General features: G+C 50.3%; 8 protein-coding genes across 8 annotated transcripts; 4 read left to right on the forward strand and 4 right to left on the reverse strand.

The window, feature by feature from the left end:
• The first annotated feature begins 59 nt into the window (after positions 1-59).
• Positions 60-2,454, forward strand: COCSUDRAFT_65175 (WD40 repeat-like protein). Its single transcript, XM_005649761.1, has 7 exons — positions 60-317; positions 520-630; positions 728-787; positions 899-1,087; positions 1,196-1,360; positions 1,499-1,711; positions 1,877-2,454. The coding sequence occupies exons 1-7, from the start codon at positions 183-185 to the stop codon at positions 2,096-2,098; spliced, it is 1,095 nt and encodes a 364-aa protein (XP_005649818.1). The 5' UTR covers positions 60-182; the 3' UTR covers positions 2,099-2,454.
• Positions 2,455-5,052: 2,598 nt separating this feature from the next.
• On the reverse strand, positions 5,053-7,517 carry COCSUDRAFT_52816 (aromatic amino acid permease). Its single transcript, XM_005649762.1, has 10 exons — positions 7,430-7,517; positions 7,223-7,328; positions 6,915-7,093; positions 6,646-6,789; positions 6,431-6,474; positions 6,201-6,333; positions 5,970-6,050; positions 5,773-5,865; positions 5,505-5,612; positions 5,053-5,322 (listed from the first exon to the last, which is right to left on the reverse strand). The coding sequence occupies exons 1-10, from the start codon at positions 7,445-7,447 to the stop codon at positions 5,221-5,223; spliced, it is 1,008 nt and encodes a 335-aa protein (XP_005649819.1). The 5' UTR covers positions 7,448-7,517; the 3' UTR covers positions 5,053-5,220.
• A 753-nt stretch (positions 7,518-8,270) lies between these two features.
• COCSUDRAFT_46658 (hypothetical protein) lies at positions 8,271-10,470 on the forward strand (the record flags this gene model as incomplete). The annotated part of the gene is made up of 9 exons (XM_005649763.1): positions 8,271-8,324; positions 8,475-8,661; positions 8,866-8,976; positions 9,102-9,178; positions 9,290-9,474; positions 9,584-9,713; positions 9,862-9,975; positions 10,067-10,238; positions 10,445-10,470. 9 exons carry the CDS (start codon positions 8,271-8,273, stop codon positions 10,468-10,470), a joined length of 1,056 nt encoding a protein of 351 aa, XP_005649820.1.
• Positions 10,471-12,508: 2,038 nt separating this feature from the next.
• On the reverse strand, positions 12,509-15,174 carry COCSUDRAFT_1195 (ARM repeat-containing protein; the record flags this gene model as incomplete). The annotated part of the gene is made up of 10 exons (XM_005649764.1): positions 12,509-12,610; positions 12,732-12,887; positions 13,027-13,188; positions 13,299-13,508; positions 13,624-13,830; positions 13,983-14,141; positions 14,229-14,390; positions 14,486-14,554; positions 14,636-14,779; positions 14,959-15,174. Coding segments are annotated over 10 exons (1,587 nt in total), but the record flags the coding sequence as incomplete, so codon positions are not given.
• Positions 15,175-15,733: 559 nt separating this feature from the next.
• On the forward strand, positions 15,734-16,249 carry COCSUDRAFT_9381 (hypothetical protein; the record flags this gene model as incomplete). The annotated part of the gene is made up of 3 exons (XM_005649765.1): positions 15,734-15,845; positions 15,922-15,982; positions 16,078-16,249. Coding segments are annotated over 3 exons (345 nt in total), but the record flags the coding sequence as incomplete, so codon positions are not given.
• A 549-nt stretch (positions 16,250-16,798) lies between these two features.
• On the reverse strand, positions 16,799-18,139 carry COCSUDRAFT_6824 (hypothetical protein; the record flags this gene model as incomplete). Its single annotated transcript, XM_005649766.1, has 6 exons — positions 16,799-16,924; positions 17,058-17,105; positions 17,240-17,347; positions 17,436-17,558; positions 17,690-17,763; positions 17,851-18,139. Coding segments are annotated over 6 exons (768 nt in total), but the record flags the coding sequence as incomplete, so codon positions are not given.
• Positions 18,140-18,743: 604 nt separating this feature from the next.
• On the forward strand, positions 18,744-20,633 carry COCSUDRAFT_52817 (dimethyladenosine transferase). The gene is made up of 7 exons (XM_005649767.1): positions 18,744-18,926; positions 19,046-19,236; positions 19,319-19,372; positions 19,476-19,721; positions 19,836-20,021; positions 20,143-20,313; positions 20,426-20,633. The coding sequence occupies exons 1-7, from the start codon at positions 18,848-18,850 to the stop codon at positions 20,585-20,587; spliced, it is 1,089 nt and encodes a 362-aa protein (XP_005649824.1). The 5' UTR covers positions 18,744-18,847; the 3' UTR covers positions 20,588-20,633.
• A 625-nt stretch (positions 20,634-21,258) lies between these two features.
• On the reverse strand, positions 21,259-23,191 carry COCSUDRAFT_40577 (hypothetical protein; the record flags this gene model as incomplete). Its single annotated transcript, XM_005649768.1, has 7 exons — positions 21,259-21,411; positions 21,589-21,674; positions 21,770-21,846; positions 21,948-22,009; positions 22,101-22,305; positions 22,403-22,557; positions 22,712-23,191. The coding sequence occupies 7 exons, from the start codon at positions 23,189-23,191 to the stop codon at positions 21,259-21,261; spliced, it is 1,218 nt and encodes a 405-aa protein (XP_005649825.1).
• Positions 23,192-25,021: the final 1,830 nt, after the last annotated feature.

Here is a 25,021-nt window from a genome sequence, read left to right on the forward strand (position 1 = left end):
GCGCATAATGGACTTCGCAGAATTCTTCAGAAGGGAGCAGTCCAAAGCCATTTCAAAGCGAAGAATCTATCGCTTTGCACAAGATCTGTGAACCTACTCAAAACTTCTCAGCGCACACGCGACGGGTTGAGATTCCCCATAGTCATGGACGTTTTCCAACACTTCTGAAGGAGAAGGGATCCATGGCACCAGCAGCAGATAGGCGCAGAGATCATCTGGAGCTTCTTCAAATTGGATTCAATCAGGACACAACATGCTTTGCGTGCGGCACAAACTCTGGGTTCAGAGTTTATAACTGTGATCCTTTCAAGGAGACGGTAAATTTCCGATCTGCTGCATTATGCGGTCCATAGAATCATATATGCGTGCATCAGAGTCTTAACAATTGTGCCGCGTGCAAAACTTGATTTATATATGGTTGCAGCAAAGCACAGAATCGCGACATGTGCTTCCAAGGTTGTGAGTGCTGTGCCATATTGCATCTGTGGTACGCGCTTATGACATTCTATGGTGATGCAGTTCCGCAGAGACTTCAACAATGCTGGGATCGGTGTTGTGGAGATGCTCTTCCGCTGCAATATCTTGGCCCTCGTTGGTGGTGGAAGTGCACCACGTTTCTCACCAAATAAGGTAGGACCAGGTCCACAATGCACATCATGCAACTGATTGCTTTACTTGACAGACCTTGGAAGCCAGACTGCTTTCAGACCTTGGCGTTGTCGTGCAGGTCATGATATGGGACGACCATCAGGGCCGCTGCATTGGAGAACTCAGCTTTCGCAGCCAGGTGATCAGTCGCTTCATCAAACCTTGCCCCTAAAATGCGCATGAGATTGATGATCGGCGGCAAAGTAGTCGAAAAGGCCTTCATCATGAGGCATGTTGTTGCGTGGGACAGGTTCGAGCTGTGAGGTTGCGCCGCGACAAGATCGTGGTGGCGCTCGAACACAAGGTCCTCATGTACAACTTTGCAGACCTGCGCTTGGAGCACTCGATAGAGACCTTGAGCAATCCCACGGGGCTTGTTGCGCTGTCACCCTGCCCTGAGCACAATGTCTTGGCCTGCCCTGGACTCCATTGCGGACAGGCAAGGAACCTCCCCAGTGTACTCTGCGCTTACGTCAAGAATATGCCACCATCTGCGGATTTACTCCATTGTAGGGACCAGTTGTCACTGGGTGACATGTGCAATCAGGTGAGAGTGGAACTCTACGACGTCCGCCGCACAAAATTCATCCAAGCGCACACAAGCGCCCTGGCATGCATAGCGCTGAGCCAAGACGGCAAAATGCTTGCAACGGCGTCAGAGAGGGGGACGCTCGTCCGCATCCACTCCACTACTGATGGCACCAAGTTGCAGGTAGCGCACCCCATGATGCTGCTGAAGGGTGCCATGTTGCTCTTTATTGTTCTTTACCACCTCAACCTGCAGAAGGAATAGTGTGTTCACCATCCCAGTACCTGTCTGCTCAACATTGATATGGCTTCCCGCACTCAGGAGTTGCGAAGGGGAGCGGACCCAGCCTGTGTCTTCAGCATAGCATTTTCCAAAGGGGAGCGGCCTCACTGGCTAGCACTGTCATCAGACAAGGGCACTGTGCATGTGTTCTCTCTGGACCAGCGGCAGCCATCATCAGATGTGGGCACCACAGCAGGCACCAGCGATGCAGGCTCCTTGCGAAACCCCGTCTCTCCATTCTCGTTTGTCAGCGTGCGTCCTCTCTATGCCTCTCTGTCATTTGGGACCGCCTTGTCTGTTGCATCATGTGACAATGAGTCCATCTACTCACAGGCTGCCTGCTGCGTTCATTTGCATATTTCCAATCAACGCCTGATGCTTGTTGAACCTACCTAAACATTGTCTGTGTCAATGCAGGCAATCTTCCCTGTCTCATACTTTGCCTCTGAGCGGTCCTTTGCTCAGTACCGCCTGCCAGAGGACGTCCGCAGCACAGTGGGCTTTGGGCCACAGCCAAATACGCTTGTCATAGTGTCTGCGTCCGGCTCATTCTACACGGCTGCATTTGATGAGCAGAAGGGCGGGGTGTGCCAGCAGCTTTCCTTCTGCAAGTTCTTGGAGCTGGATCAGGAGGACTGATGGCAGCAAATGATGGATCAGGCTCACAGCACCTCTAGCAAGAGCCCAAGATCCATTCTTGACTGGGAAAAACAAGTCTGCTTTATACCTCAGTGTGTTGTCGGTTTTTGTTAGTGATCTGACTGATCAGTTGCAGCGCTAGCCTTTGCCTTTCCTCTGCCTTTCCTACAGTACGCCGTCCAGAGCTTTACACTAATGTAGAGCATTAACTTACTTGTGAGTAAAAGTCTGCAAGTCCAACCAGCCACTGAGTGTGGAATTTTAGGCAGCGCTGCTGAGTAATTAACGTTTATAATCGATGCTGTACCCTATAATCTTGCAGTGCTATCATGATCATGTCACAAGATGTGACTCACATCCCAGCCGGATTTCCCGAGTATTGTTACGATTCGATCAATGACTGTCCACTGGTGGCACGTGCGCACGCATGCATCATGCGGCATGCCATGCCATCACTGATGCGCATGCTCCCATTGATGGACCTAGAGATCTGGACCCCAGATCTGGATCCAGATTTTGATCTCCATGTGATCATGAAGCACATGAAAAGATCCTAGATGGAGCATTCACTGCCAGTCACTGTGGTGTGTGGCACATGCATTAATGCATTATGCAATATTGCTTGATAGGCTGCAGCCTACTGTGGCCACCCATGGGCCCCGCAGATGTGGCTGCAGACGCCCTGCGTGTATGCCCTATGGCCTCTGGCTTTGGGTTCGCCGACCATGTAATAAGAATAAGAATAATAATAATAATTTCTTCAGCCAACTTCCCATTTCAGGGCAGGTGGCCCAGAACCTGCCTCCTCGAAACCCTCACAAACCCTAGAGTCCGGTCAAAGCCTCGTGCAGCTCGATCAAATCAAAGGAACGGAAGCATTGGCTGCAACTTCACAATTTTAGACATCTCTTGGCTTGTGGCCACACGCATAAGGTGATATGGCCAGTGACTGTCAACGATCGTGATAATGCAGAGCACTGGAGATCTTGTGGGGAACCTCAACAAACTCAATCTTGTTCTCAGGAGCCTGCGCTTCCCTGGGCACTTCAACGATGCGGGGTAAGCACATGAATTTAATAAGATGCTTGAAACAAATTCTGTGGTTCCACTGCTTCCAAAAGAGTCCAACATCTTGTGATATTGCCCATCAGAATACGCCTTGGGCTTCCAACGAGCATTCTGCCAATCCTCAACTTCGTCTTGACGAAAGCTAGCCGTATAGTTGCATCAGAAATAATCAAAAATGGGTTTGAGGTAGGCTCTTGAAGTTGTACTATCAACAAGTCAAACGTTCTGCTTAGTCATGCATAGAGGTAAGGGGCTAAAGATAGAGTTCTGATCTTACACTGTGGACATGTGTCGCAGCTGACAGGAAAAACAGATGCCAGGTTTGTGCAGACCGCTTTCAGGCTCTTCCGCGACTTCTTTCACCTAAGACCTGGCCTTACTGTAGCACAATTTCTGCAAGAGGTGCGAAGCCAAGTTCCTGATGCCATTATTGATCCTCAGTAGCACACGCATGCTCATCTTCAAATGCACAGGGTTATGCGGAGCGGAAGATCTGCCTCCTGCTCAGTGTTATTGAGCGCTGCAAAGCCTGTCATGCTGAAGGCAGGCGAAAGGTGCGTTTCACCCTTACAGCTCTGCAAACACAATGGCCAAGAGATCAATGTCGTGATGCCACTGCCATCCGTGACGAGGCAAACCTAGACCTGCACTTGTCATGCTGCAGGGAACATTTGTATCTGCTGAGAAATCCATGACGAAAACTAGGCGGCCAAGGATCTCTCGTAAGGTGCGGGGTCAGTGCACTGATCAGCCAAAGCATTTCTTCTATCTGACTCTCTGCAGTGCGACTGCATGTCTTCACTGTTTTTTGCATTGACAGGATGATCTCAGAGGGTTCGATGGCCCGCCCCTGACAAAGTCAGAAAGGCGCTGCAGCATAGAGAATGAGGCTATAAGGAGCCAAGCTTTGGATGCAGCAGTCTGTGATACTAGCTGCACCGAAACCTCAGAAAATCTGTCAGGCGCAATCATCCAGCATGAGGCACAACAAACGGCCCAGCAAAATCCTAAGCATGGTAAAAGCTCTGACAGCACATCTGGTAGATATGCACACGTATGACCTCTTGCTGATAAAGAGAGAATTTGAGCATTTCTTCAATAGCAGCAAAAGGTGTGTGGGCATTGCAGGGTCTCCTGCCAAACGCACCCCTCCAACGCCTCGAAAGGTGCCTCAAGATGCACATCATGTCATTTCTGATGTGAGGCCTGTACATGCACAGCAGGTATAATGCCCACACAGAACACTAGGTTTCGCATGTCATCTGTTGAGCTAGTTGCATGATTCCTGAATAAATCTTCAGAAGGTGCATGCCTTGCAGGAAATGGCACAGGACCGCCGTCCGGGGCCACGTTCTCAGTCGTTGGAAGTCAGGGAGGATCTTGAATATGTTCATGTTTCCAAGGATTGGACACATCTCTACGAGTCTTTGTCTGCCCAGGTATTGATTGAGACTTTGCACCTGACTGTGCTCGTCCTAGTGGCCATTGTGCAACATGCATCAAGCATATAATGTGTACACAGGTGTATCAGTTGGAAGGTCGAGTAAAAATCCTGGAGGCAGATGTGTCAGCCTGCATGTCCACAAGCAAATTGAACAATACTCCTCTTCGCCATGCCAAGGAAGTCAATGCAAAAGAGTCGCCAATTCTTCTCAAGTCCGCAGAGGGGAGCACACAGGAGTCTGAAGGCGCAGTTGCAGACCAATCAAGGCAACTGCTGAATGCCAGCACAGAAGAAATTATAATGCAGCTACAGAGTAGGTACCAGGAAGCACAAGCATTCCTCCAAACGTCAATGACGGGATGACAATTGCAATTTGGGATTGCAGGCCAAAGTCAAGAATTGACAGCTCCAAAACAGACTGGCTGGCCACTGGCCCGTGGATGCCATATACATCTTGTTTACTCCTCAATTTATTGATGGACTCAACTTCATGAATTGACTTGGCCACAGTCTTTCATGTCCATCATAGCACTGCATTGCCGACTGTCAGATTAATGTCATGGACCATGTGAAGCCTCTCTAGCAAGAAGTATCTCTTGGACCAGACATACTAGGGAAGCATGGCATGAAGAGCATTTGTCAACTGATTCAGTATGATACCCCCAGCTAGTGCTCCTGTTGCCAACAGCGTGAAATTTCCTCCACATACTGCCTGAGTAACAACCGCAGACTCCATCAATACACAATTTTGGACCAGCACATAGCAGCTCAAGTCTCCATGCAGCATACACAATGGGTATGGGGAGCCCAGCCTGATGCAAGTTGCTATAAAATGCCGATGCTTGTCGTCTTGCTGGAATGAAGTTTTTGAAGAAGAGACTACCGAGCAATCACCTTATAACCTGAAAATTGGGTGTTAGAACTGCGCTGGCTCCATACTGCAGCAGCAGGCAGCACACCAAAGAGCGAGAGCACTCCATATGTTCCTGCCAAATCTAGTGCCTGTCCAGTACTTGGTTTAGTCAGAAACGGGCTCCTTGGGGCGCTCTGCATTTATCAATTCCCCTACCAAAAACACAAATTCACAAACACACACAAAGCAAGCAGTTGCAAACGCATGCAAGAGGAGCCTCGGCAGGCTCATTCATGACATCAAACTCACCTTGAAGAATAGATCTGGAAATACTGCTGCAAGTGCGAAGGGCGGCAGAACAGTCAGCATGAAGGGTACCCGATTCTGCTGTCCTGAAGGCAACTGCAACAGGCCCAAAGCACCTCAGAAACGCAAACAATCCTGATGAGGGAATTCAGAGAACTTACTTTGTTGAAGATTTTGCAGAGAAGGTTTAAAGACCACACCTTCAGCAGATCTGACAGGAAATCAGCTAGCCCCAAAACAAAGCCGATGTATGAAGTGGCAATTGCCAGCAACGAGAAGACCTGTCAAAGGTTGAAAACATCACAAATCTTGCCGGGCGAGGTAAGACTGGTCACAAAATATCGATTATAAAGTGAACATGGACTGTTTATGTGGCTTGCAGCCCTGGTTCAATTCAAATTGTAGACATCATGAAAGAGGGCATGATGCACCTGGATCAGGATCCCAACCGAAGGCGACTGTTGGGATAAGAGCTCCAATGGATCCGATTTCCCATTTCGTGCCAGCGTGTCTAGACTGCCCAGGATTGCACCATTCCAAACCACAAACATGACCAGCGGAATGCTGCAACCCAGATTGAAACAACTGAGCATTGAGCTTCTTACTTGAAAGTCAAGTATTGTGTGGTTATCTTGAACAGCCATGCATGCAGAAGGCCCACCTCAGTCCATAAACAATAGATTTCCTGACCTTGTCAATGTCACCCTGCGAAAACATACAGCCTTAAGCATGCACGTGAAAATCGGCAGGTGCATGCTTAAGGACATTCACATGTACTAAGAGAAGACTGGCATGGACAATTGTGAAAACGCAAGCATGAGGGCAGGGTATTATTTGTGTCTAAAGCTTCTGTGTCTTGTAAGGTCAGACACAAACCTCCAGACGACTGCAAATAATGGGAACGACATTTTGGTAGACAAATGCCAATGACAGCACGGGCAGGGTCGCTGGCACTGCCTTCCAGTTGCTGTGTGTAAGATTTGCTGAATTGATCTGACCAGACGTTAGCCCCAGAAGACCCTGAAAATCAATTGGAAGCTTCTCTTTGTAGTTCATACAGCAGTCACATTACCCAACTGGCAAGTCGAGGCGGCGGCATTTGCAAAAGTCAACCAGAGTACGTGTGCATAATCATCATGCAATACCATGAAAGAGAGGAGCACAGCCGCCAAGAGAATTCCATTGCCGCGGTCCAGATCTCGCGCTTTCAGGAAGTAGCACCCAGCTGCTAACGTCCCACAGAACGGAATAGACCAGAGCAAAGCTGGTGTGCCTGCACTCCCTCCAAGCAGATCCTTGCACAAGTCACCTGACTTTGCTGTGTCTGTACAATCAGATGGACGCTCAGCACTTTCCCCCAATATTCTGGTGCTCAGAGGAGGACATTAATCCATATGTCGTTGAGGAGCGGTACTGCAGTCAAGAATATAAATCTGGGCTCAAGAAGACTCACAAGCAACCAGAAGGGAGTAGTGCAGGAGCAGGTAGGCAGCCGAGGTAACTCGAGCGCCAGTACGCCCTAGTGTAGCCTGTGCTATTGATGTAATAGACACGCCGCCCTGAGAGCCAAGAAGCCTTCACCTGAACCCCTGCTGGACCGACAACTTGCATCTGAACATGTCGCACCCTGCAGTAATCCATAGATAGCGAGCAAGATCACCTGTCCCAACTCGCACATGAGATTGATATTGGCTTCAGCCAATAGCAGTCCTGTTACGATAGAAAAGACATATGTCCCCAGAATTGCAGCGCTGGATGGTACAAACCCTGCGTCCTGCGTAGTGAAGGGGACTGCAAGGATCCCCGCACCTATTGTTGTTCCTGCACACATGTATCCTGATAACCTTTAATTCTATTAAGATGTTCTAGACCTCCTCTGCGTTGTTGCATTGTCGACCAGGCTTCTTCAAAGTAACTGGTTCTGGAAAAAGCAGTGTAAAGGATCATTCAGCCAAGGACTAAGTTGCTGATCACCTGCTACGAGGATGGAAGCACCAATCACAGATCCCTTTTGGTGCGTCAAAGAAGAATCCAAGTTGGAAAACAGACGTTGCGTGGTTTTGTAGGACATCTGCGCTCCAACTTCCTCATCAGGGCTTGCAGCTGCGGCGTTTTTCTGGCTTCTGCGCCACACCTTCATGCGCTGAACATGACGCACTGTAACAAGCTGAGAGGGTCGCAGAAAGAGATCTAGGGGCAGGGTTCTCTTGCCCAACATGGGTTGACGTGACAGATTTCGTGAATGCTGATAAAGCTTTGAACAAACCCGAGAACTATATCATCAGATAAACAACCAAGACCTACTAAAAGTAGGTTCCCGGACGAAATTTATCGTCGCGATGCCCAATGCTAGCACTACACGACCAAATGTCCCACGTGTGTGCACATGCACATGCATCATGCTGAGGTCAGCAACCACTGCCCCAGATGGAGCATGAAGTTCTAATCCAGAAGCCGATAAGAGGAGCTGGGTCAACAGCCGGAATTGCAGGCAAGCTGCGATGGATCAGCAGCTTTCGGCAGCACCCCTGCAGCCACATGCCCCTGCTCCACAAGTATCAAGGAGTGCACCCTTCTCGGTGCATTCTCGTGGTGTTCAGCTATTCGACGTGTACCGATTTAGTGATTGCCAATACGTCGGGTTAACCATCTTTCGGAGTCTGAGGGATATTTCTGGGTCTTTATGGACCTTCCTAATCTGCCAGGGTTGGTTGAGCTTGTGGGTGACCCTCATCACAATCGTTTCAGTCCTCTTCTTCAACTACATCAATGGAGGCAGAGTGCAAGCGCTGGACTGGACAGTGGCGGCATTTGTGGTGCTGCTCCCGCTTGTCAGCACTCTGTGGTGGGCGTTCGAGAGGAGAGAACGTGCTCTATCAGAGCTTGCACAAGGTAAGGGAGGGCGGCCAGGAACTTAAGAGGCTACTTGCACGGCTATTTAACTAGAAGGGGTAAATTTCCGCACGGCTATTCAACTAGAAGGGGTAAAGTGGGCTACAGTCTGGTCAGAATTTCGAGTGAAGGTGACCTGTAGCAGGGGACCAATGGCAATAGCTGCACCGCTGGTGGTTTCCATGACGCTCTTGTGGGTTGCAGTCAAGACACTCCTGCAGCACATTGCGCTGGCTCACCGTGACTGGCTGCCGACGGGTGTCCTGCCGGCAACGCATCTCCAACAAACCCAGGCTCTTCTGCATACTCTCACAGGTGAGTCAGCCCTACTAGCAGAATGGTTCACGTTCTGTGCGTCACTGCCTTCCCTGCAATTGTAGGCTTGCGCTCATACAGGTGCTCAGCATGTTGCTTGATGCATTTGGTGTGCTCCCTTGCAGATGGGATGAGGGCGTACTTTCTGCCGCCCCGGTTCTACAGCACTGAATTCCCATATGCAGGTCTCAAGCTCAAGATGGTAAGCCATTTGTGTGCACCTGGGGTGTCATGCAGATGCCGATGCCCTTGCCCTGTGGAATCCACAGTGTGAATGGCAGCACCGTCCCTCAGCTTGATGATGCTCATGCAGATGAGGATTGCACAAGAGAGAGCAAAGCAAATGCGCCGGATCACAACTTGCTTTCATCGCTTGGCGCGATCGTCTGAGGTGCTGCGAACTGCTGGCTTGGGGGATGCTCATCTGACAAAGCTGGCAGAGTGGAACTTTCAGCTCCAAGTATCGTTTGAGCGGATGGCGAACACGAAGGAGTACAGGTGACCCCATCGCCATTTTATTGTCCGCCAGTCACGAGGCATGTTTCGTGCGCTTTATGCTCGTGGTGGAAGTCATGCACCCCTCGTTAAGCTGTGTCACTATCGGCAGGACACCTCAGGGCATTCGAGCACTCTCAAGGTGCTATGTGTCGCTCCTCATCCCCATCTTCTTTGGGCCGTACTATGCAAGTTTGAATGCTGGAGTTGGCACAGCCTTTGCTGTCATCTTTGCCATCGTGGTAAGTTTGTTGTCATGTTGATCAAAGTCTGCATTTGCCTTCCCATTTTGCGGAGCTCCAGCTAGCTCTCAAGAGGCCTGCCTTGCCTTTTGCGTTTCGCTTGAACCTAGTCTCCCTAAGCGAGTTGCACATGCTTGGCTGCCTGCAGATGAACTTGGGGACAGTGGGCGTTCTGCAGGCTGCCATTGCCCTTGAAGATCCTTTTGACAACCAGGGCCTAGACGGGATCTATGTAGATGAATCGCTGTATGAAGCTGAGCAGGTGTGTGCATGCTTTTTATCTTCGAGCAATAACTCCTGTCCAGCATGCCAGCTTGATATTGTTTCTATATTCTAAAGTACCCCTGTTGCAGGCAATCTACTTCACTGACGACGAGACTGATTTCCTTGCCCACAACAAGTCAGACAGCATGGGGAATCCGCTCCACGGCAACTCAATGAAGGAAGACTTGAAGCTTCAGCTCTCGAAAGACGGAAACACCACAGTCGGAGACAGTGTGAACGAGTTGCCACATTCCACTGCAGGTAAGAAACCTGGCTATTTTTGAAAAGGCTGTGTTATGCTTTTGCAATTTCTGGAAGGAAGATTCCTGGATATTCCTTGCGAGCAGCACTTCATTCTTAGCTACAATGCTTGTTTCTCTGAAAATTAATTGTCAATAGTCAGTAGTGTTTTTCACTCACCACTGCGGTCAAAGATGATGCAAATGGCGATGTGGTTGCTGATGCAGATGTGGAAGCTCCCCCACACCACTGAGCATGATGCCGCTTCTTGCCGCAATGAACTGTGTCTGTCTGAATTGAAGGCTCTTGCCAGTGCTTTTAAGATAGTGAGGACTTGTTTGGAGCTCCTCAATTGGATCTTGAGGTCTGCAGATTCCACACGCCTGATAGGATTCATTCCGTAGCTCGATAGATGATCATGTATGCCTCATAATCAGGAGGGGTGTATCGCGGGATTTTGTTTGGAAATAGCATTATCATGATTGTCATCACTGTGAACATGTCAGTACTACAGTAATGAGTATATTAGCTCGAATGATTAGGCTAGCACTATAGCTTGTGTCCAGTGGCGCGTAATGCCAGTAGCAGTGCTATTATAGCACTCTGCCATTGCCAAGGCCTTGGAGACTCAGGAGTCCTCAGTTGCACATGTGGCTAACATCCACATTACATATGCGTGCTAGAGAATTCTGCTCTTAATGAGCTAGCAAGGATAACACTGTTTGACACGAATATGTTAGAAGACGGAAGCTCAAAATCCCATCTTTACTGCACTGAATGTAACTGCTCTGGCTGCCTGGTTTATTTCAGTGGGGGTGCTTTCAAATAGCTGCACTACACACCTACTGGTGCTTAGGGATACAGTAATTTTGCGCCTGCTGCTGTTTGCTATGATGTGTGCACCAGCTCCAATGCTACACTAGCGGTTCCTGAGCTTCCTCACGTGGCAAATACACGTTGACACAAGATGCTCTATAACAGAAACACTGGTGCTGTTTCACTTTAACCACAGTCTCTCAAAACTCAAAGAACTCATCCCCTGTTTTCCCTAGTTTTGACGCCCCCAATTTCATCGAACTCGCGCCGACTCTAGAGGACGGACGAGGCCCTCGCCCTCTTGGGCCCCTTCCACGAGTTGGCAGGCCCACATGTGCTTTTCGCGCCTGGTCCGCCACCGCGGAAGCGGAGTCTGTTGCCGCTGCTGTGCGCACACACAATGCATTCTCCCTCTGTGTCTGTGCATCCAAGTGTCTGTGGCGGATCAATTGTAAAGAAGCTGGTATATGAATTAGGGGACTGGGGAAATGTACCTGTCGTGGCCCTGGAAGTGTGGGAGCTTGGGCTGCTTGCCAGCGAAGATTGGCTATCTTCCAACGATGGCTGCCGCTCCAGTGCACCTCTGCTTGGGTTGGCCGGGCCCAATCTCGACGTAGAGCTGCTTCGCATGTTGAGTCGCCGCAGTCTTTCTTGTGCCTCCTTTTCTTGCGGGTCTTCAAGGGCTCCAAACTCTTCATCTTCATCCCAACCCTCAGCTTCTTCAAAGCTGCTTGTGCCACCTGGAACCGAAGAGAGGTCCTCTCAATCTATGTGGCTCCCATAGATCCTGTGCTGTGGAGCTTGGATGGCCTCTTCTGCAAGATGTAAATGTGACCATACCTTGCAGAGCATATTTTCAACTAAATAGCTTAGCATCATAGCAGAGTACCAATGCGCAGAAAAGCCAACCAACCTGGCCTGCCGATTGCTCGCTCAGAGGATTGAGAGTTTGTGTGCGAGTCTGGAAGAACAGCATTATTGGCGGGTGAAGCAGAAGGTCCAGGGCCTGCAGAAATGCCATTGGCAGGGCTGCCAATAGGGCCTGTGGCCGCCGGTCCTGCACTTCGTGCCAGTCCAATAGATGACATGGCCCACCCCAGACCAGAGCCTCCCCACGCTGCACTGCTGCCCTGCGCCTGACACATGCACGCATGTCTGGCCTTTCCTGGGACCTACCTACCTCATCGCCAATCTCAAGAACTGAATGAACATCAGCAATATGCCTGGTTCAAGGGCCTTTCCCCCTCATGAAGCACAGGCAGCACCTGGGCATTCGACTGGCTGCCGGAAGCATCTCCATCAGATGCTGTTGTGCTCGCCTCATCCAGCATCCGCGAGTTCTCCAGCAGAATCTTGGTGAACGTCTGCAGCCCTGCAAGACTCATGCTCCGCACCTGTCCGCCACCCCAGGATACCAGTGGGTCCTGGCTCAATATCACACAACTCAGAGCGATTTCAATAGAAAATAAACGGCGTCGCACCTCAGCGATAGGGTCCACAGACAGAGGGCCAAGAGCTGGAATAGCTCGCAAGGCAATCTCCTCAGGCGAGTGCCGCGATGCAGTTGCCAGCATTGCCTGGGTGTATCAACCAGAACAGCTGTCAGACACGGCCATTGAGCTTGCAAATACTCCTTGTGCATTGGACTGACTGGAAGCTTGCGCAACTACAATGTACCATTAGGGGCTCTGGGCTTACCCTGACACCGGCGATCCGTGCTGGCGGAAAGGTGTCTTTTAGGGCCCTTGTGAAGGCATTGAGAAGGACCCGCTTGCAGGCAGCTTCGCTCAAGTGTGATGCAAGGTTGCCCAGCAAGATGGTTGTATTTGCACGGATGCCTGGCTCCTCATCAACCTGCACGGCAGTAGCTCTGATGTAAGGCGACGTAGTGCCTGCTCAAATTTGTTCAACCTCTTTAACTGCAGAAAAAAATGCAGGCTGGCACAGGAGCTGCACCCTGTCATGACAAAGGAAAATGGAATCAGCGCCAGACCTGGAGCTTTGCAAGGAATTTGAGCAGGGACTGGGCAATGGTCTTCTGGGACAGCTTGGGCGCCAGAACCAACATGCTCTTCAGAGTGAGCTCCCTCAAGTACGCATTGCTGTCGGTAAATCCTGTGGCCACATGAGGGTACACCCGTGCTTCCACTACAGCCTGCACACCAAGCAGCACCTAAGATGCCATGTATCAGTACAACATGCTCTGACAGTGACTCAATGTCTGCTTCCCTTCATGATATCTTACTCTTTCTTGACCAGGTTTACCTGTGTGAAATGACTGCCATAGGAATCAATGGATTCCAACAGGCTGCGCCGGATGGTTCTGTCATTTGAAGCAAACAGCTTGGACAGTGCAGGCACAACTTGCGCAGCAAACTGATCCTCAGACAGTGTCTTGCCAATCTGCAGCAGAGCACCGAGCGCTACAGCTGGTGCACCCCCAAACTCAAGAGCGCCTGCTAGCATTGGCAGCACCTGCATTGCACAGCATTATTGGTCAGCACGCAACTCCATCCTTGGTTGGCAATAAGGAAGTGTCATCAGCTGCACAGCGTTCCCATGAAATCATCACTACAATAGACTTGCACACCTTCCTCTGCACCACCGGCAGTGGCAACGTCGGTAAGACCGTTGGCAGACGCTTGAAGAATGAGTCTTTCTCGTTGGAGTCCTTCACAGCAAGCGACTCCATGAAAGAGATGGTGTCCACCAATTTTGTTCTTAGAGCTGAGGACTCGGCCAGCTTAGCAGTGTTCAGCCTGCGCGTGGGCTGAGATGCCAGAAGGCGCTGGTAGTCCTGTGCACACCAGCCCAATGTGGATGCACAGCTCATCTGATTAGGCACTACAGGAGTATCTTGATATATGCATTACCTACCCACACTCAATTGTGCTCAGAGCCACTCCTGCACATACCAGATAGCCAACACGAAGGTCCCTGCAAGCTCACCGGTAGGAGCCCTTTCGAAATGGAGGCCACGTTTCGGAGGTCCTCAGTCCGAGTCAACATCTGGCCGCTGTAGACCTCCTGCATCAGGCATCCCAAGCCCCAAGCGTCCACCGCCCACGGGGGTGCTTGCTGCACGGCTTGCCAGTCCGCCTTGCCCAACTGCAGGAAGGCCGTGAATTGCACGTGAGGTATAAATCGAAACACAGTGTATCTGCAATGACGTGTTTGCTCCTCCATGCACCACACCTCAGCCGGTTTGTACTGTGCTCCAACCATCCAAGAGGCGTGCATGAGCGGCCAGTCAATGCTCGTCGCTGGCTGGTGCTCGCTCAACATATCAAATCCGTGCAGGCGCCAATCCAATGATGGTGTGACAACAACGGCCCGCATGCAGACATTCCCATGAATCTGCGCAACAGGTGCACTGTCACAAGGTGTGCTGTTTTGGACAAGGTGATGCCTCAGTCCCTGATCTCAGCCAGGCATTGCAGCGCAAATCTTACCAATTTGCAGTCATTATTGAGAAAGCCCACAGCTTTTGCAATGTGGAACAAGCCCATCGCCACAAATTCCTCCCTGCAACAGCAAACACTTGCTGTCAGCACTGCCAGAAGGTCCATCAGCTTGTTGACAAGCGGCAAGATGGCAGACACGCACCTGGCAGGCCCTGCCACATCAAGCTCCTCCAGAACATCTATCAGAGGAGTCACTGGCTCAGTGATGATGTAGATTGACGTGCAGCCCTTTTCTTCGACTTCTAATGTATCCCTCAGTGCAAGGACATTTGGGTGGCGAACCTGCACAACAAAGATGAAGTATGCGGTCCAAACGTTAACAACTTCCCTTCCGAAAAGTTTATTTTGGGCAAAAAGACAGTGTTCATCTTGCAATAGGGGTTCCCAAAAAGGGGCTACGTGTAACATTAGTTGATGTCTCGTACTGAGAGAAGCTGGTTCATGTAATAGATGAGCCCTACCATCTTCAACCGTTTGACCCCGTTTCGAGCAGCCTGTAGGGTGCGGTCATTTGCATTTGTTGAGGACACCTTGAAAATTGATACAGCACTACCATCCTCCCTCGTGGTTCCCTCGTAGTGAGTCCAGGAGGCACCCCAAGCAACTCCATACGCCTTTCCAAGGTTGTATGGGAATGAAGGACTGCTGCTCACCAAGGCGGTCAGCTTTGCAAACATCTTGTTGATCAAGAAACGTCGTCTTTCGAATCCTTCTTGTGACCGAGGTCCTGCCTCTACTTCCCGATGGCACACATTTTGAGATTACACACAAGAAAAGATGAAAGACTTAAGGCAACGGTGAGGAATTTGCGAGCAATGCCCACTGCACAGGCGCGGCGAAGCTGAGCATTAAAGGATACGCTCTTGGAGCTTTGAGACAAAAGTCTCTGAAAATGCTTGCGAATTCCTGGAAAAAAATGTTGGTTTGACCTCAGCACTGATGTTATCAGGGACATTAACGTTAGCTGCGATGGCTTCAAACGATGCCAGAACGTTGCCAAACCCCCAGGAAGTCTGCCATCAACTTCTGGGATTTCTGAAAGACCGTCTGACTTGCCTGCAGACTGTAATCACTGATAATAGGCAATCGATTTCGAGAGCGCCTGTGACCATTTCCAGAAGCGATCGCCCCGATCATGTAGAGAGACTGCCACCATTTGCTGAGTCATCATACCAAAGGACGAACCTGACTGTCGACCAGAGATCAGCATTATCAGGGCAGCATTTCACGAGTCCTGTGACGAAAGAAGATCTGGGACGTGCCACGTGGTTGCTACTCCACACAGTAGCTGCCCAATATCCTGCCAGGCCCTCTAAGCAGCAAAGGAAGGATGTTGCAGCCCTGGTGCGTTTGACTTGCCTTCAGGATCCCAAACCGGCTACAAGAGGGGGTGATGTTTCAGTCAGGACACATGGTGCAGGTAGACACATTGACGAGGATTTATCCATGTGGAGAGTGCGCGAATCACTTTCGAGATATTGTCAGGTGAGACGCCCTCAGAACATGAATTACAGAGCGATCAGCATCATTCTCGAGTATGGCAGTACCAATCGCTGGATGCGTTGCGTTGAGTGGTACAGGAGCAAAGCGCCAGCCACTAGCAGCGCAGAGGAGCTGCAGCAGTGGGCGTGCGAGGTGCACAATCTCGTTAATGCAAGTCTGGGAAAAGCGAGCTTCAACTGCAAGCTTGTGCAAGCTCGCTGGAATGGATTAGACTGCGGCACTGATATGGCATGCGACATGACATCCAGGGGCACGCATGCTCGTCCGTTTTCATGAATGCAGGCACGCTGTAATGAATTAGCAGCTGCACCATTGATAGCTGGCAACTCTTGTGAAGTCTTCAATCGTAGAGAGGGACTGGAGATCAAGGACATGCACCGATCAGTGCCTCACCTGGTAAGAATGTGCCAGGTAGACATGCCGCCGAGCACAAATATCTCGCCGCATGGTTTCTGAGCATCTGCCATGCCATACCGTATGTGACAGGGGTGGCATCATGCTCAGCATGCATGCACAGCTAACAGCCAGGGACACAATGCTCAGATCTGATTAACCTATCGCCTCATTTCTTGCAAATCAAGGCAGGCACGTCGTGCAAATCGCAATAAAGGGGGGTTACAAATCACAGTGAGAATCTCCATGCATTCTTCCACTGCCTTGATGACTGATTGCTTGATGTCTGCCAATGTACAAAAGAAGGAAGCCTAAATTTGATTGGATTAAAAGATGCTTGCACCATAAGCAATGCAAATAGTACACGCATCATGATCGCTTTGGCGGCACTTGCGGCGGCTTCCCTTGAGGGCCAGCAGGTTTTGGCTGAGCAGGCCGCCATTGTTCCTGAACCGGTCTCTGAATGTATGTGTGCTCCTCGTCCTCCACTTTCAGTTTTGGCGGTTTTATTCCGCCCAGCATGTTGGTCCCCTGTTCCAGAAGAGGCAAGCAAGGTGTGAACAGTACATCAGAGAGATCTGCAAAACAGAATTCGTACTCTGCAGAGTTCATTTATCATTCCACAATGAGTGCCGATGAATTGAAGATAGCATAGAGCCCCCACCTTTTTACTCTTCCCTTTCTTTTGGACAAAATTTCTCCACGTGCCCACCTGGAACCCAAGAAGCTGTGAGTTAAAGAGCAATTATAAGAATGACAGAATCCGCAGGAAAACTTTTGCACAAAACGCACTCACCATGTACAAGCAGTGGGAAAGCAATGGTCAAGGACGGGAAGAATACATACCCTGTTCTCTCTCGTCTCCTCCCACTTTTTTGTGTGCTCTTTTGTTGCCTTCATCTTTTTCCTTGTCTCAGCCTCAGACTCTTCTATTCGCTCCTCCTCCTCTTTCAGCTGTACAGCCAGCACCATATGTTAATACCGACTCTGAAAAAACCAATCTATATGTGGGACGATAACTGGGATGACACCACTACCGCACCCGCTTTGTGAGCTTCCTGCGGCGCCACTCATAGCGTGCCAGCATGTCCCTCGACTTCACCTTCCATAGTTCATGGAACTCCTCTGTGTGCTCCCATTCCGCTTCAACACCCTCCCTGCCTCCCTGACACAACCCATGCAAATGTTCCTTGACAACAATTTCATTTTCACCAGTAGTGCACTGACAGGAAGGTGAAGTGAGCTTTCATAGCAGAAATAATTGTACGTACTCCAAGTACCTCCCAGGTGGCCTACCTCATGGATGACACTGGCAAGGCGCACAACCGCATCATTTTTTGTCTTCTTTCTGCGCTCCTTCCGCACTTCATCTGCATAGGAAATCCTTTGGCTGTCAGTGTGGTTACTGGAAAGCAAGCTTGCCCAAGGCACTCACAGCGCAAAGAGGGCCAGCTCACCTCGAGCAAGGTTCAGAGAGTGTCGGAACTCCCGCATGAAGTCCTCGTTGGACAACTGAGAGTTGGCGTGTCCAAGCACTTCAAAGGCGCTTGTTGCCAGCGGGTGTTTGCATTTGTCTGGATGAATAAGCAAGGAAACTTTGCGGTACTGCCTTTTAACCTCGTCTTGAGTGCAATCAAATCGAAGGCCCATCTGCTCAAAAGGGTTGAGCTTGAAAGCTCCCAAGATGCGGTTGACCTCGTTGTCACGATCCACTTCACGTACCTCTTGGAAGAATGACTGGAACATAACAGGCATGCATCAGATTCCGGTGAGATTCTTGACAGGTGAGGATATGGGCAAGAACTGCAGAAGTAAGTGAAATTGGCATATTGGTCCTTCAGCACAAGGATTCGATTACCTTCAACAGTGCTTCCTCTTCTTCAGGGCTGATACCGGGCTTTTCATCGGGCCATGGATCTACGTCGCCAGAATCAGCTACTTCTTGTTCCTCTTGTGAAGGTTGTGCTGGTTCTTGGACATCTTGGATTGCCGGGGTGTTACTGGCTGCGCTAGGCCTTTCAAGCTCTACTTGTTCTCCCATATGTGAAGCTTCAACGCGCTAGGGCAAGCACTGGGCTCAATGTCTCGGTGTAGAAAGATTACAGAATCTGCTTCTGTCTGAAGTTCACAAGCTGCACGTTTTTCACGCCCAAAAGGTTTCCCTCTGCTGCTCCTATTCCCCACACAAATATTAGATGGATTGAACAATTGCAACACGCAAAATTTGTCCAGAAATGTCTCCCAAGAAGCCATCAGGACCAGGGGCTGCACACGTGCCAGCAGACCTCAAGCTATTGTTGGGGCTGCTTCAGCCGTTCCTCAACGGCTGCTTATTCTGACGATTGAATCTCAAAATTCACAAACACCTTGACAAAGCTTTCTGTGTCGCATACAAGTAGCGACAAGATCAGCTCACCCCGTATATCACACCTAGTAACTAGCCTACTCCGCGGCATGGCGAACAATGGTCTGAGAGCAGCAGCAGGGAGAGTCCTAAAGAAGAGCTCTAAGCAGGGCATTGGGGGAAACTCTGGTCAGTTCTATCTCACAATTTCGATCTGGCACAGTTTTCAGTTAGTCTGTAGCAACCTTTGGACCCTTTCTTCACTCTTTCACGCTGCACACTCGCTCAGATCACCTTGCTTGCAACAGGGATCGAATTTCTCAAGAGCAAGGGACAGCATATTCTAAAGAACCCGCAGGTTGTTCAGTCCATCGTGGACAAGGCAGGAGTGAAGAGCACAGATGTGGTGCTGGAGATAGGTCCTGGTACTGGCAATCTGACTTTGAAACTCCTGGAGAGAGCAAAAAAGGTCATTGCAGTTGAAGTAGACCCCAGGATGGTGCGTCCCACTGCCTCCCGGCCCTTGCTAGACAGTACTGCAAGCTCAGCAGAGGGCGATCTTTGGACTCTGTATTCTGCAGGTGCTGGAACTCCAACGCCGAGTGCAGGGCACACAATTTGCATCACACCTGCAGGTGAGGCAGCCCAAATGGTGTCATCTCGAAGAGTGTGTGTCCACTGGTCTTGTGGATGCTCAGAACAACTGAGAAGCGGTGGAGTGGGGTGCTTGTGATACAGATCATCCAGGGGGATGTAATGAAGCAGGACCTTCCGTTCTTTGATATCTGTGTTGCCAACATTCCATACCAAATCTCGTCGCCCCTCACATTCAAGCTGCTGGCGCATCGGCCAGCCTTCCGGGCTGCGGTGATCATGTTTCAGCACGAGTTTGCCATGCGATTGGTTGCACGCCCCGGCGACAGCCTGTTTTGCCGCCTCGCTGTCAACACCCAGCTCTTGGCTTGTGTTTCGCATCTGCTGAAGGTGAGTGCCTAACAGCATGCTGTCATCATGAATGGATGGGTCCTGTTCACTGTCGCAGCTCCGTACTTTGCTGTCCTTCATACTTGGGTTCAGCGCATCACCTGTCTGATGCAGGTCGGCCGCAACAACTTCAGGCCGCCGCCAAAGGTGGACAGCAGTGTGGTGCGCATAGAGCCGCGGCATCCACCACCGCCAGTGAACTTTCGAGAGTGGGACGGTCTTGTCCGTGTGTGCTTTGGAAGGAAGAACAAGACTCTGGGAGCTATTTTCAGGCAGAGCAGCACACTGGCACTTCTTGAGGTGAGTAACTGTCCACCGTGTTCACATTTGGCCCTTTTCACATGCGGGCTATCATTCCAAATTTGTCTGGCATTTGAGTGAGTTACAATATTTTCCAACCAAGATTTTGGTTCCTTTGTAGGCAAACTACAAGCTGCACCAGGCGCTTGCAATCGACAAGACTCCTGGCAGTGCTGGAGTTGCGCAACCCAGTGATGGGAGCAGCTTTGCAGACACCATGATGGAGGAAGCAGGCTCTCTTGGGGATGGAGATGAAGACGAGGATGCTGAAATGGCCGTGGCTGATCAGCAGGTACTGGCTGCTTGTTTGTGTTTGCTCATGGAAAAAGCACATTTTTCTCCTCAATATGCCACAATGAATGCTTGAGAAGTATATGGTGCGATGCACTGGTGGGTGTATGCAGCGGACCAAGAAAAACCAATACAGCGAGGGATTCAAGGAGCTGGTAATGGGGATCCTGCAGCAGATGGGATTTGAAGATCGGCGGAGCGCAAAGATGACGCTTGACGATTTTCTTCTCCTCCTTGCAAAGTTTAATGAGTCTGGTGTGCACTTCAGTTCGTGATAACCCTGATAGCTCATCAGGGAAGGTTTGTAAAACATGAAATGTCAGTTACATTTAGCTGCGTGAGAACATCACCGTGACTAATAAAAGGTCTGCATAATGGATGCATGCATGTGCTGCACCATGAAGTAACGCATGCACCTGCGCATGCGTATGCGTGCGATGATCTTAATTGCTATGTTATGGATGCGCTCAGGAACAGCCACCTGTTCCTTTGTACTCAATTTTGGCTCTGCAGGTGATTTGAAAGTGTCAAGACTTGAAAGTGCAAATCTGATGCAAGCTCGAGACCATCATGGAGATCTCCCAGATGATCTTCTAATGTTTTTTTAACACGTGTGCACATGTACAGTGCTTGGTGTGCTGCGACTAATTAGTTATAACAGACCCAAATATTTAAATCCGAGCTGGACATGTGATGTCATATGGTCTCCAAATTCGACATTCACAACTTACACTCCATCAGGAGAATTTTTCTTTTTCAAAGTCAAGAGAGAGCAGGCCATCTGCCTAATTGAGCCGACCTGTCAGCGACAACCTCTGTCCTCATGATCAGGACAGGTGACAAAACCCTTCTTTTACAGGTCAGGGGCAATCTTTCAACATCCTGCAGCTATTTTTTCCATTAAAAGGAGAGTACGGTGATACACCAAATGTACATACGGAACGTATCAGTTTGAACGCTCTATTTGGCTGGACACAGCTGCTTTTGTTGCGTCAGCCTGTGCCCGCTGAGCTCGCAAGGCCTTGAGCACTGCGTGCTTTGGTACCTTCTCACACTGATACTGAGCGCCATAGTATACAGGAAACACTACCTTCATGACCTGCACAGCAAAGCTAGAACCCCCTCAAAAGACTGTCATTATCCTTTAAACAAGCAGCTGTAAGAAAGGCAAAACTCACACAACATCTGGACAGGGTGACCCTGGAAATATTAATGCATTTGCAATTTCAAGCAATGACCACTTTGCACAGTGTGCTTGGCTATGTTGCAAGCTTACCTGCCACGCAAAGGACAGGTAGAAGTTGTAATATACAGGAATGAACATGATCAGCACAGTGATGGTGAAGACCGCCTGAACAAGGCCTGCACAACAATTGAGACTCACAGAATACTCACCCAGACAGGTAGGGCAGGACCAGGAGACAAATACTTGGCTCATACCAAAAAACAAAACTCACCATACATGCACACCCTCCTTGCTATGCTGCCTTTCCTGACCAGTCTGTTCCACACATTGTTGCTCTTGGCTGCCCTCCTGCAGGCAGTCAATTGTCTTGCATTCCCGCGAACATACCAGACAATGACCAGCAAAAAACAATCTCTATAAAGAGTTGAATCCTTTTGCTGAATTCCTACCTCGCCAAGGCATTGTAGCTCGTGTCATATCCATGCTTCTGGATGATCTGTCTGCACATCACCTACCAGACAACACACACGACTCCAATCAGCTCCCCAGACAACACTCGTCACCTTCAATGCATGATTAGCCAAACACATGTCACCTCTCACCTGTACAATGATGAAATACATCAATTGCCAGATCACATAGAACACCAAAGGCGCTCCAAAGATCCAGAAGATGCCAGCAGGCTCTGCTACCGCCACTGACTGCTCACCACCAACCACGCGCCGCCAGACACTCAGCAGCGACTCTGGCACCGGTGCGTACCGGTGCGCAAAGAGTGCCAGGCCTGGAAGCAGGTGTATAAGGACACTGCAGCACACAAGGAGGTTGAGAAATGCGGACCATTCTCTAATTGTCCATGTGGTACCTCGGAACAACAAAACCATTGTGCCAGTGGATTTCACACCTGATGGAATGCTCCGTTGATCCAAATACCCATGCGCTCTGCCAGGCAATCAGTGCGGCAGCCAGTGGCCCATCCGCCAGAGCATATACTGCAGCTCCAAGTTGATGGTTGTGGGGTGCGAACAGCAGGAAGGCAACAGTGGCAAGATTTCCCCACTGCGAGCATAAGAGCAAAGTGAAACTGACATCAAAATTACCCCAATGGATGCATCAGGGCGCTCTGAGCATGTCTTGCACACAAGCATCTGCATATCTTGGACAGGCCCACTTCCACAACAAGTCAGGTGCATGGGGGGAGCGTGCTACTCACATAGCAGAAGTCCAAGAGGAAAAACCCCCATTTGCGCTTGGTGAAGGTGTACACTCGCCAGGGGAAGCAGACAGCAGCGAAGATCAGATAGCAAGCTGGTAGTAGGAATGGTGCTGCCCCAGCAACGAACAGCCCAAAACCGAAGACCAGGGCCCCCGCGGCGTACAGATTCGACTCCTTCCTGCTGCCAATGTCCTTCAGCAGCCGGTTGACGTCGGTGGAGATTGCTGGTTGACCGTGCTGTAATCTCTGGGGTGCGTTTTGCTTGTGTGCTCGCTGCAGCGACCGTCTTAGTGCATCGTAGCTCTCTCGTAATCTTATGCCATTCTCCCTGAAGGCTCTCAAAGTGGGGCTGGAGGCTCTAATGTCTCCCAAGACCTCGAGCCCCACTTTCTGCACTGTTGATTTCCATGTTTCAGAGCTGTGGGGCGATGGTCTGTGCCGCCGTCTGCGCCGTTGCTTATCGCTAGAGCTGCTCATTCTACCCCTGTGCTGGCTGGACATGATTTAGGCACAACGGCCACCATGAACACAACTGTGGAGATATTATTGCTCAGAATATTCTCAAAAGTGCGACAGCCACGTGGACGTGCTCCCTCGTTTTCTTGGAAAGGGTTCAGGAAGAAGCGCAACCCTTTTAATAGAAATCAGAGGGGGGTCCGCACAGCACAGCACAGCACGCCAGGTGCCGATGTCCTCCAAAGAGAGCAGATCCAGGGGAAGAGATCGTGCCTACAGAGCCCGTGATCGCCATGGAGGTTCTTGCTAGGGAACAGGATCAGGAACAGCCCGAAGTGGCCGAAGAACAGGCTGGGCCATATCCCATCGAGCAGCTGCAGGTAAGCATGCCGAAGCCTGCGTGGTCTATATCGCAAGCGCATTGATTGCATGTTAACGCATTCTTACTTGCAGGAGCTGGGAGTGGCGGCTGCAGATATCAAAAAATTGAAGGAAGGAGGTGTGAACACGGTCGAAGCTCTGGCGCACGCGACCAAGAGAGAGCTATGCGCTATCAAAGGAATGAGCGAAGCCAAGGTTGTGAAGCTACAGCTGGAAGGTGAGGGTAGCAATTTTTAAGGTCATAGAGGGGATCTTCAGACGAATGCCAGCTTCTGAGTTGGTTGTTTTTTTGCAGCATGGAAGCTGACACCAATGGGCTTCACAACAGCAGCAGTAGTAGCAGAGCAGCGTGGCGACATCATCCAGGTCACGACTGGCTGTAAGGAGCTTGACACGATATTGGAAGGTACGCCTTATGGGCAGAGGTGTGCGTAACTCCTAAAGGGTTTTGTGCTGCGGATTGGTTCTTACACACTTCGATAGCAGGTGGTCTGGAGACAGGATCCATTACAGAAATATATGGTGCGTAATCCATCCTCAGCCTTCCAGTGAACTTTAGCACAAGACTTGCATTGTGCATGCATTCATCACGATCTGCGCTTAATGCTGAGCAATGTGGTGAAGCACAGGCGAATTCCGATGTGGCAAGACGCAGCTCTGCCATACACTGTGCGTGACCTGCCAGGTATGCCCAGCAGCATTTGCAAATCAAAAGAAGCTGGTGGGGAAGGGATCAGGTGTATGAACAGAAAAGTGACAAGCGATGGACCTCCTGTGATTAAATCCACGGTGTCTGTGCAGCTGCCCATTGACATGGGAGGAGGGGAGGGGAAGGCCATGTATATCGACACCGAAGGCACTTTCAGACCACAGCGGCTGATGCAGATTGCAGAGCGGTGAACATTCACTCTGCTTTTGTGTCGCGCATACTGCATCTTTCCTTTGATGCAAATTCTGAATGTTGAGAATGAGTATCATCACTGCCGAGCAGGTATGGACTGATCCCCCATGATGTGCTGGACAACGTGGCGTATGCGAGAGCACACAACACAGACCACCAGGGACAGCTCCTGATGGCTGCTGCTTCCATGATGGCGGACTCCAGATTTGCGCTCATTGTGGTGGACAGCGTGACAGCCTTGTACAGAGTCGAGTACCAGGGCCGCGGAGAGCTGTCAGCAAGACAGATACACCTTGGTCGATTCATGCGCAGCCTGCAGCGACTAGCGGACGAGTATGGATGTGCAGTGGTGGTGACCAATCAGGTGACTCAAGAAGATCAACCATGTGACTGAGCATGCTCACCATCACCATTGCTAGCCGTTGACATTTGATGATCATGTGACGTCCCATGGTTCACCAGCGAGGTCCGCTTTGCATGCAGGTGGTGGCGGCAAACTTGGATGGGGCCAGTATGTTTGCGGGGCCGTCGGTGAAGCCCATCGGAGGCAACATCATGGCACATGCATC

Source organism: Coccomyxa subellipsoidea, assembly GCF_000258705.1.
Source record: "Coccomyxa subellipsoidea C-169, whole genome shotgun sequence".
NCBI lineage: Eukaryota > Viridiplantae > Chlorophyta > Trebouxiophyceae > Coccomyxaceae > Coccomyxa > Coccomyxa subellipsoidea.

Coding starts and splice junctions, on each gene's coding strand:
- COCSUDRAFT_65175 (XM_005649761.1), top strand. CDS start 183: ATGGCACCAGCAGCAGATAGGCGCAGAGATCATCTGGAGCTTCTTCAA. Junction 318..519: donor GTGATCCTTTCAAGGAGACG/GTAAATTTCCGA, acceptor ATGGTGATGCAG/TTCCGCAGAGACTTCAACAA. Junction 1,088..1,195: donor CTGGACTCCATTGCGGACAG/GCAAGGAACCTC, acceptor ATGTGCAATCAG/GTGAGAGTGGAACTCTACGA.
- COCSUDRAFT_52816 (XM_005649762.1), bottom strand. Junction 5,866..5,969: donor TCCTGTCAGATCTGCTGAAG/GTGTGGTCTTTA, acceptor GGCCTGTTGCAG/TTGCCTTCAGGACAGCAGAA. Junction 5,613..5,772: donor TTCCAGATCTATTCTTCAAG/GTGAGTTTGATG, acceptor AGTACTGGACAG/GCACTAGATTTGGCAGGAAC.
- COCSUDRAFT_52817 (XM_005649767.1), top strand. CDS start 18,848: ATGGCGAACAATGGTCTGAGAGCAGCAGCAGGGAGAGTCCTAAAGAAG. Junction 19,722..19,835: donor GTGTTTCGCATCTGCTGAAG/GTGAGTGCCTAA, acceptor TGTCTGATGCAG/GTCGGCCGCAACAACTTCAG. Junction 20,314..20,425: donor TGGCCGTGGCTGATCAGCAG/GTACTGGCTGCT, acceptor GGGTGTATGCAG/CGGACCAAGAAAAACCAATA.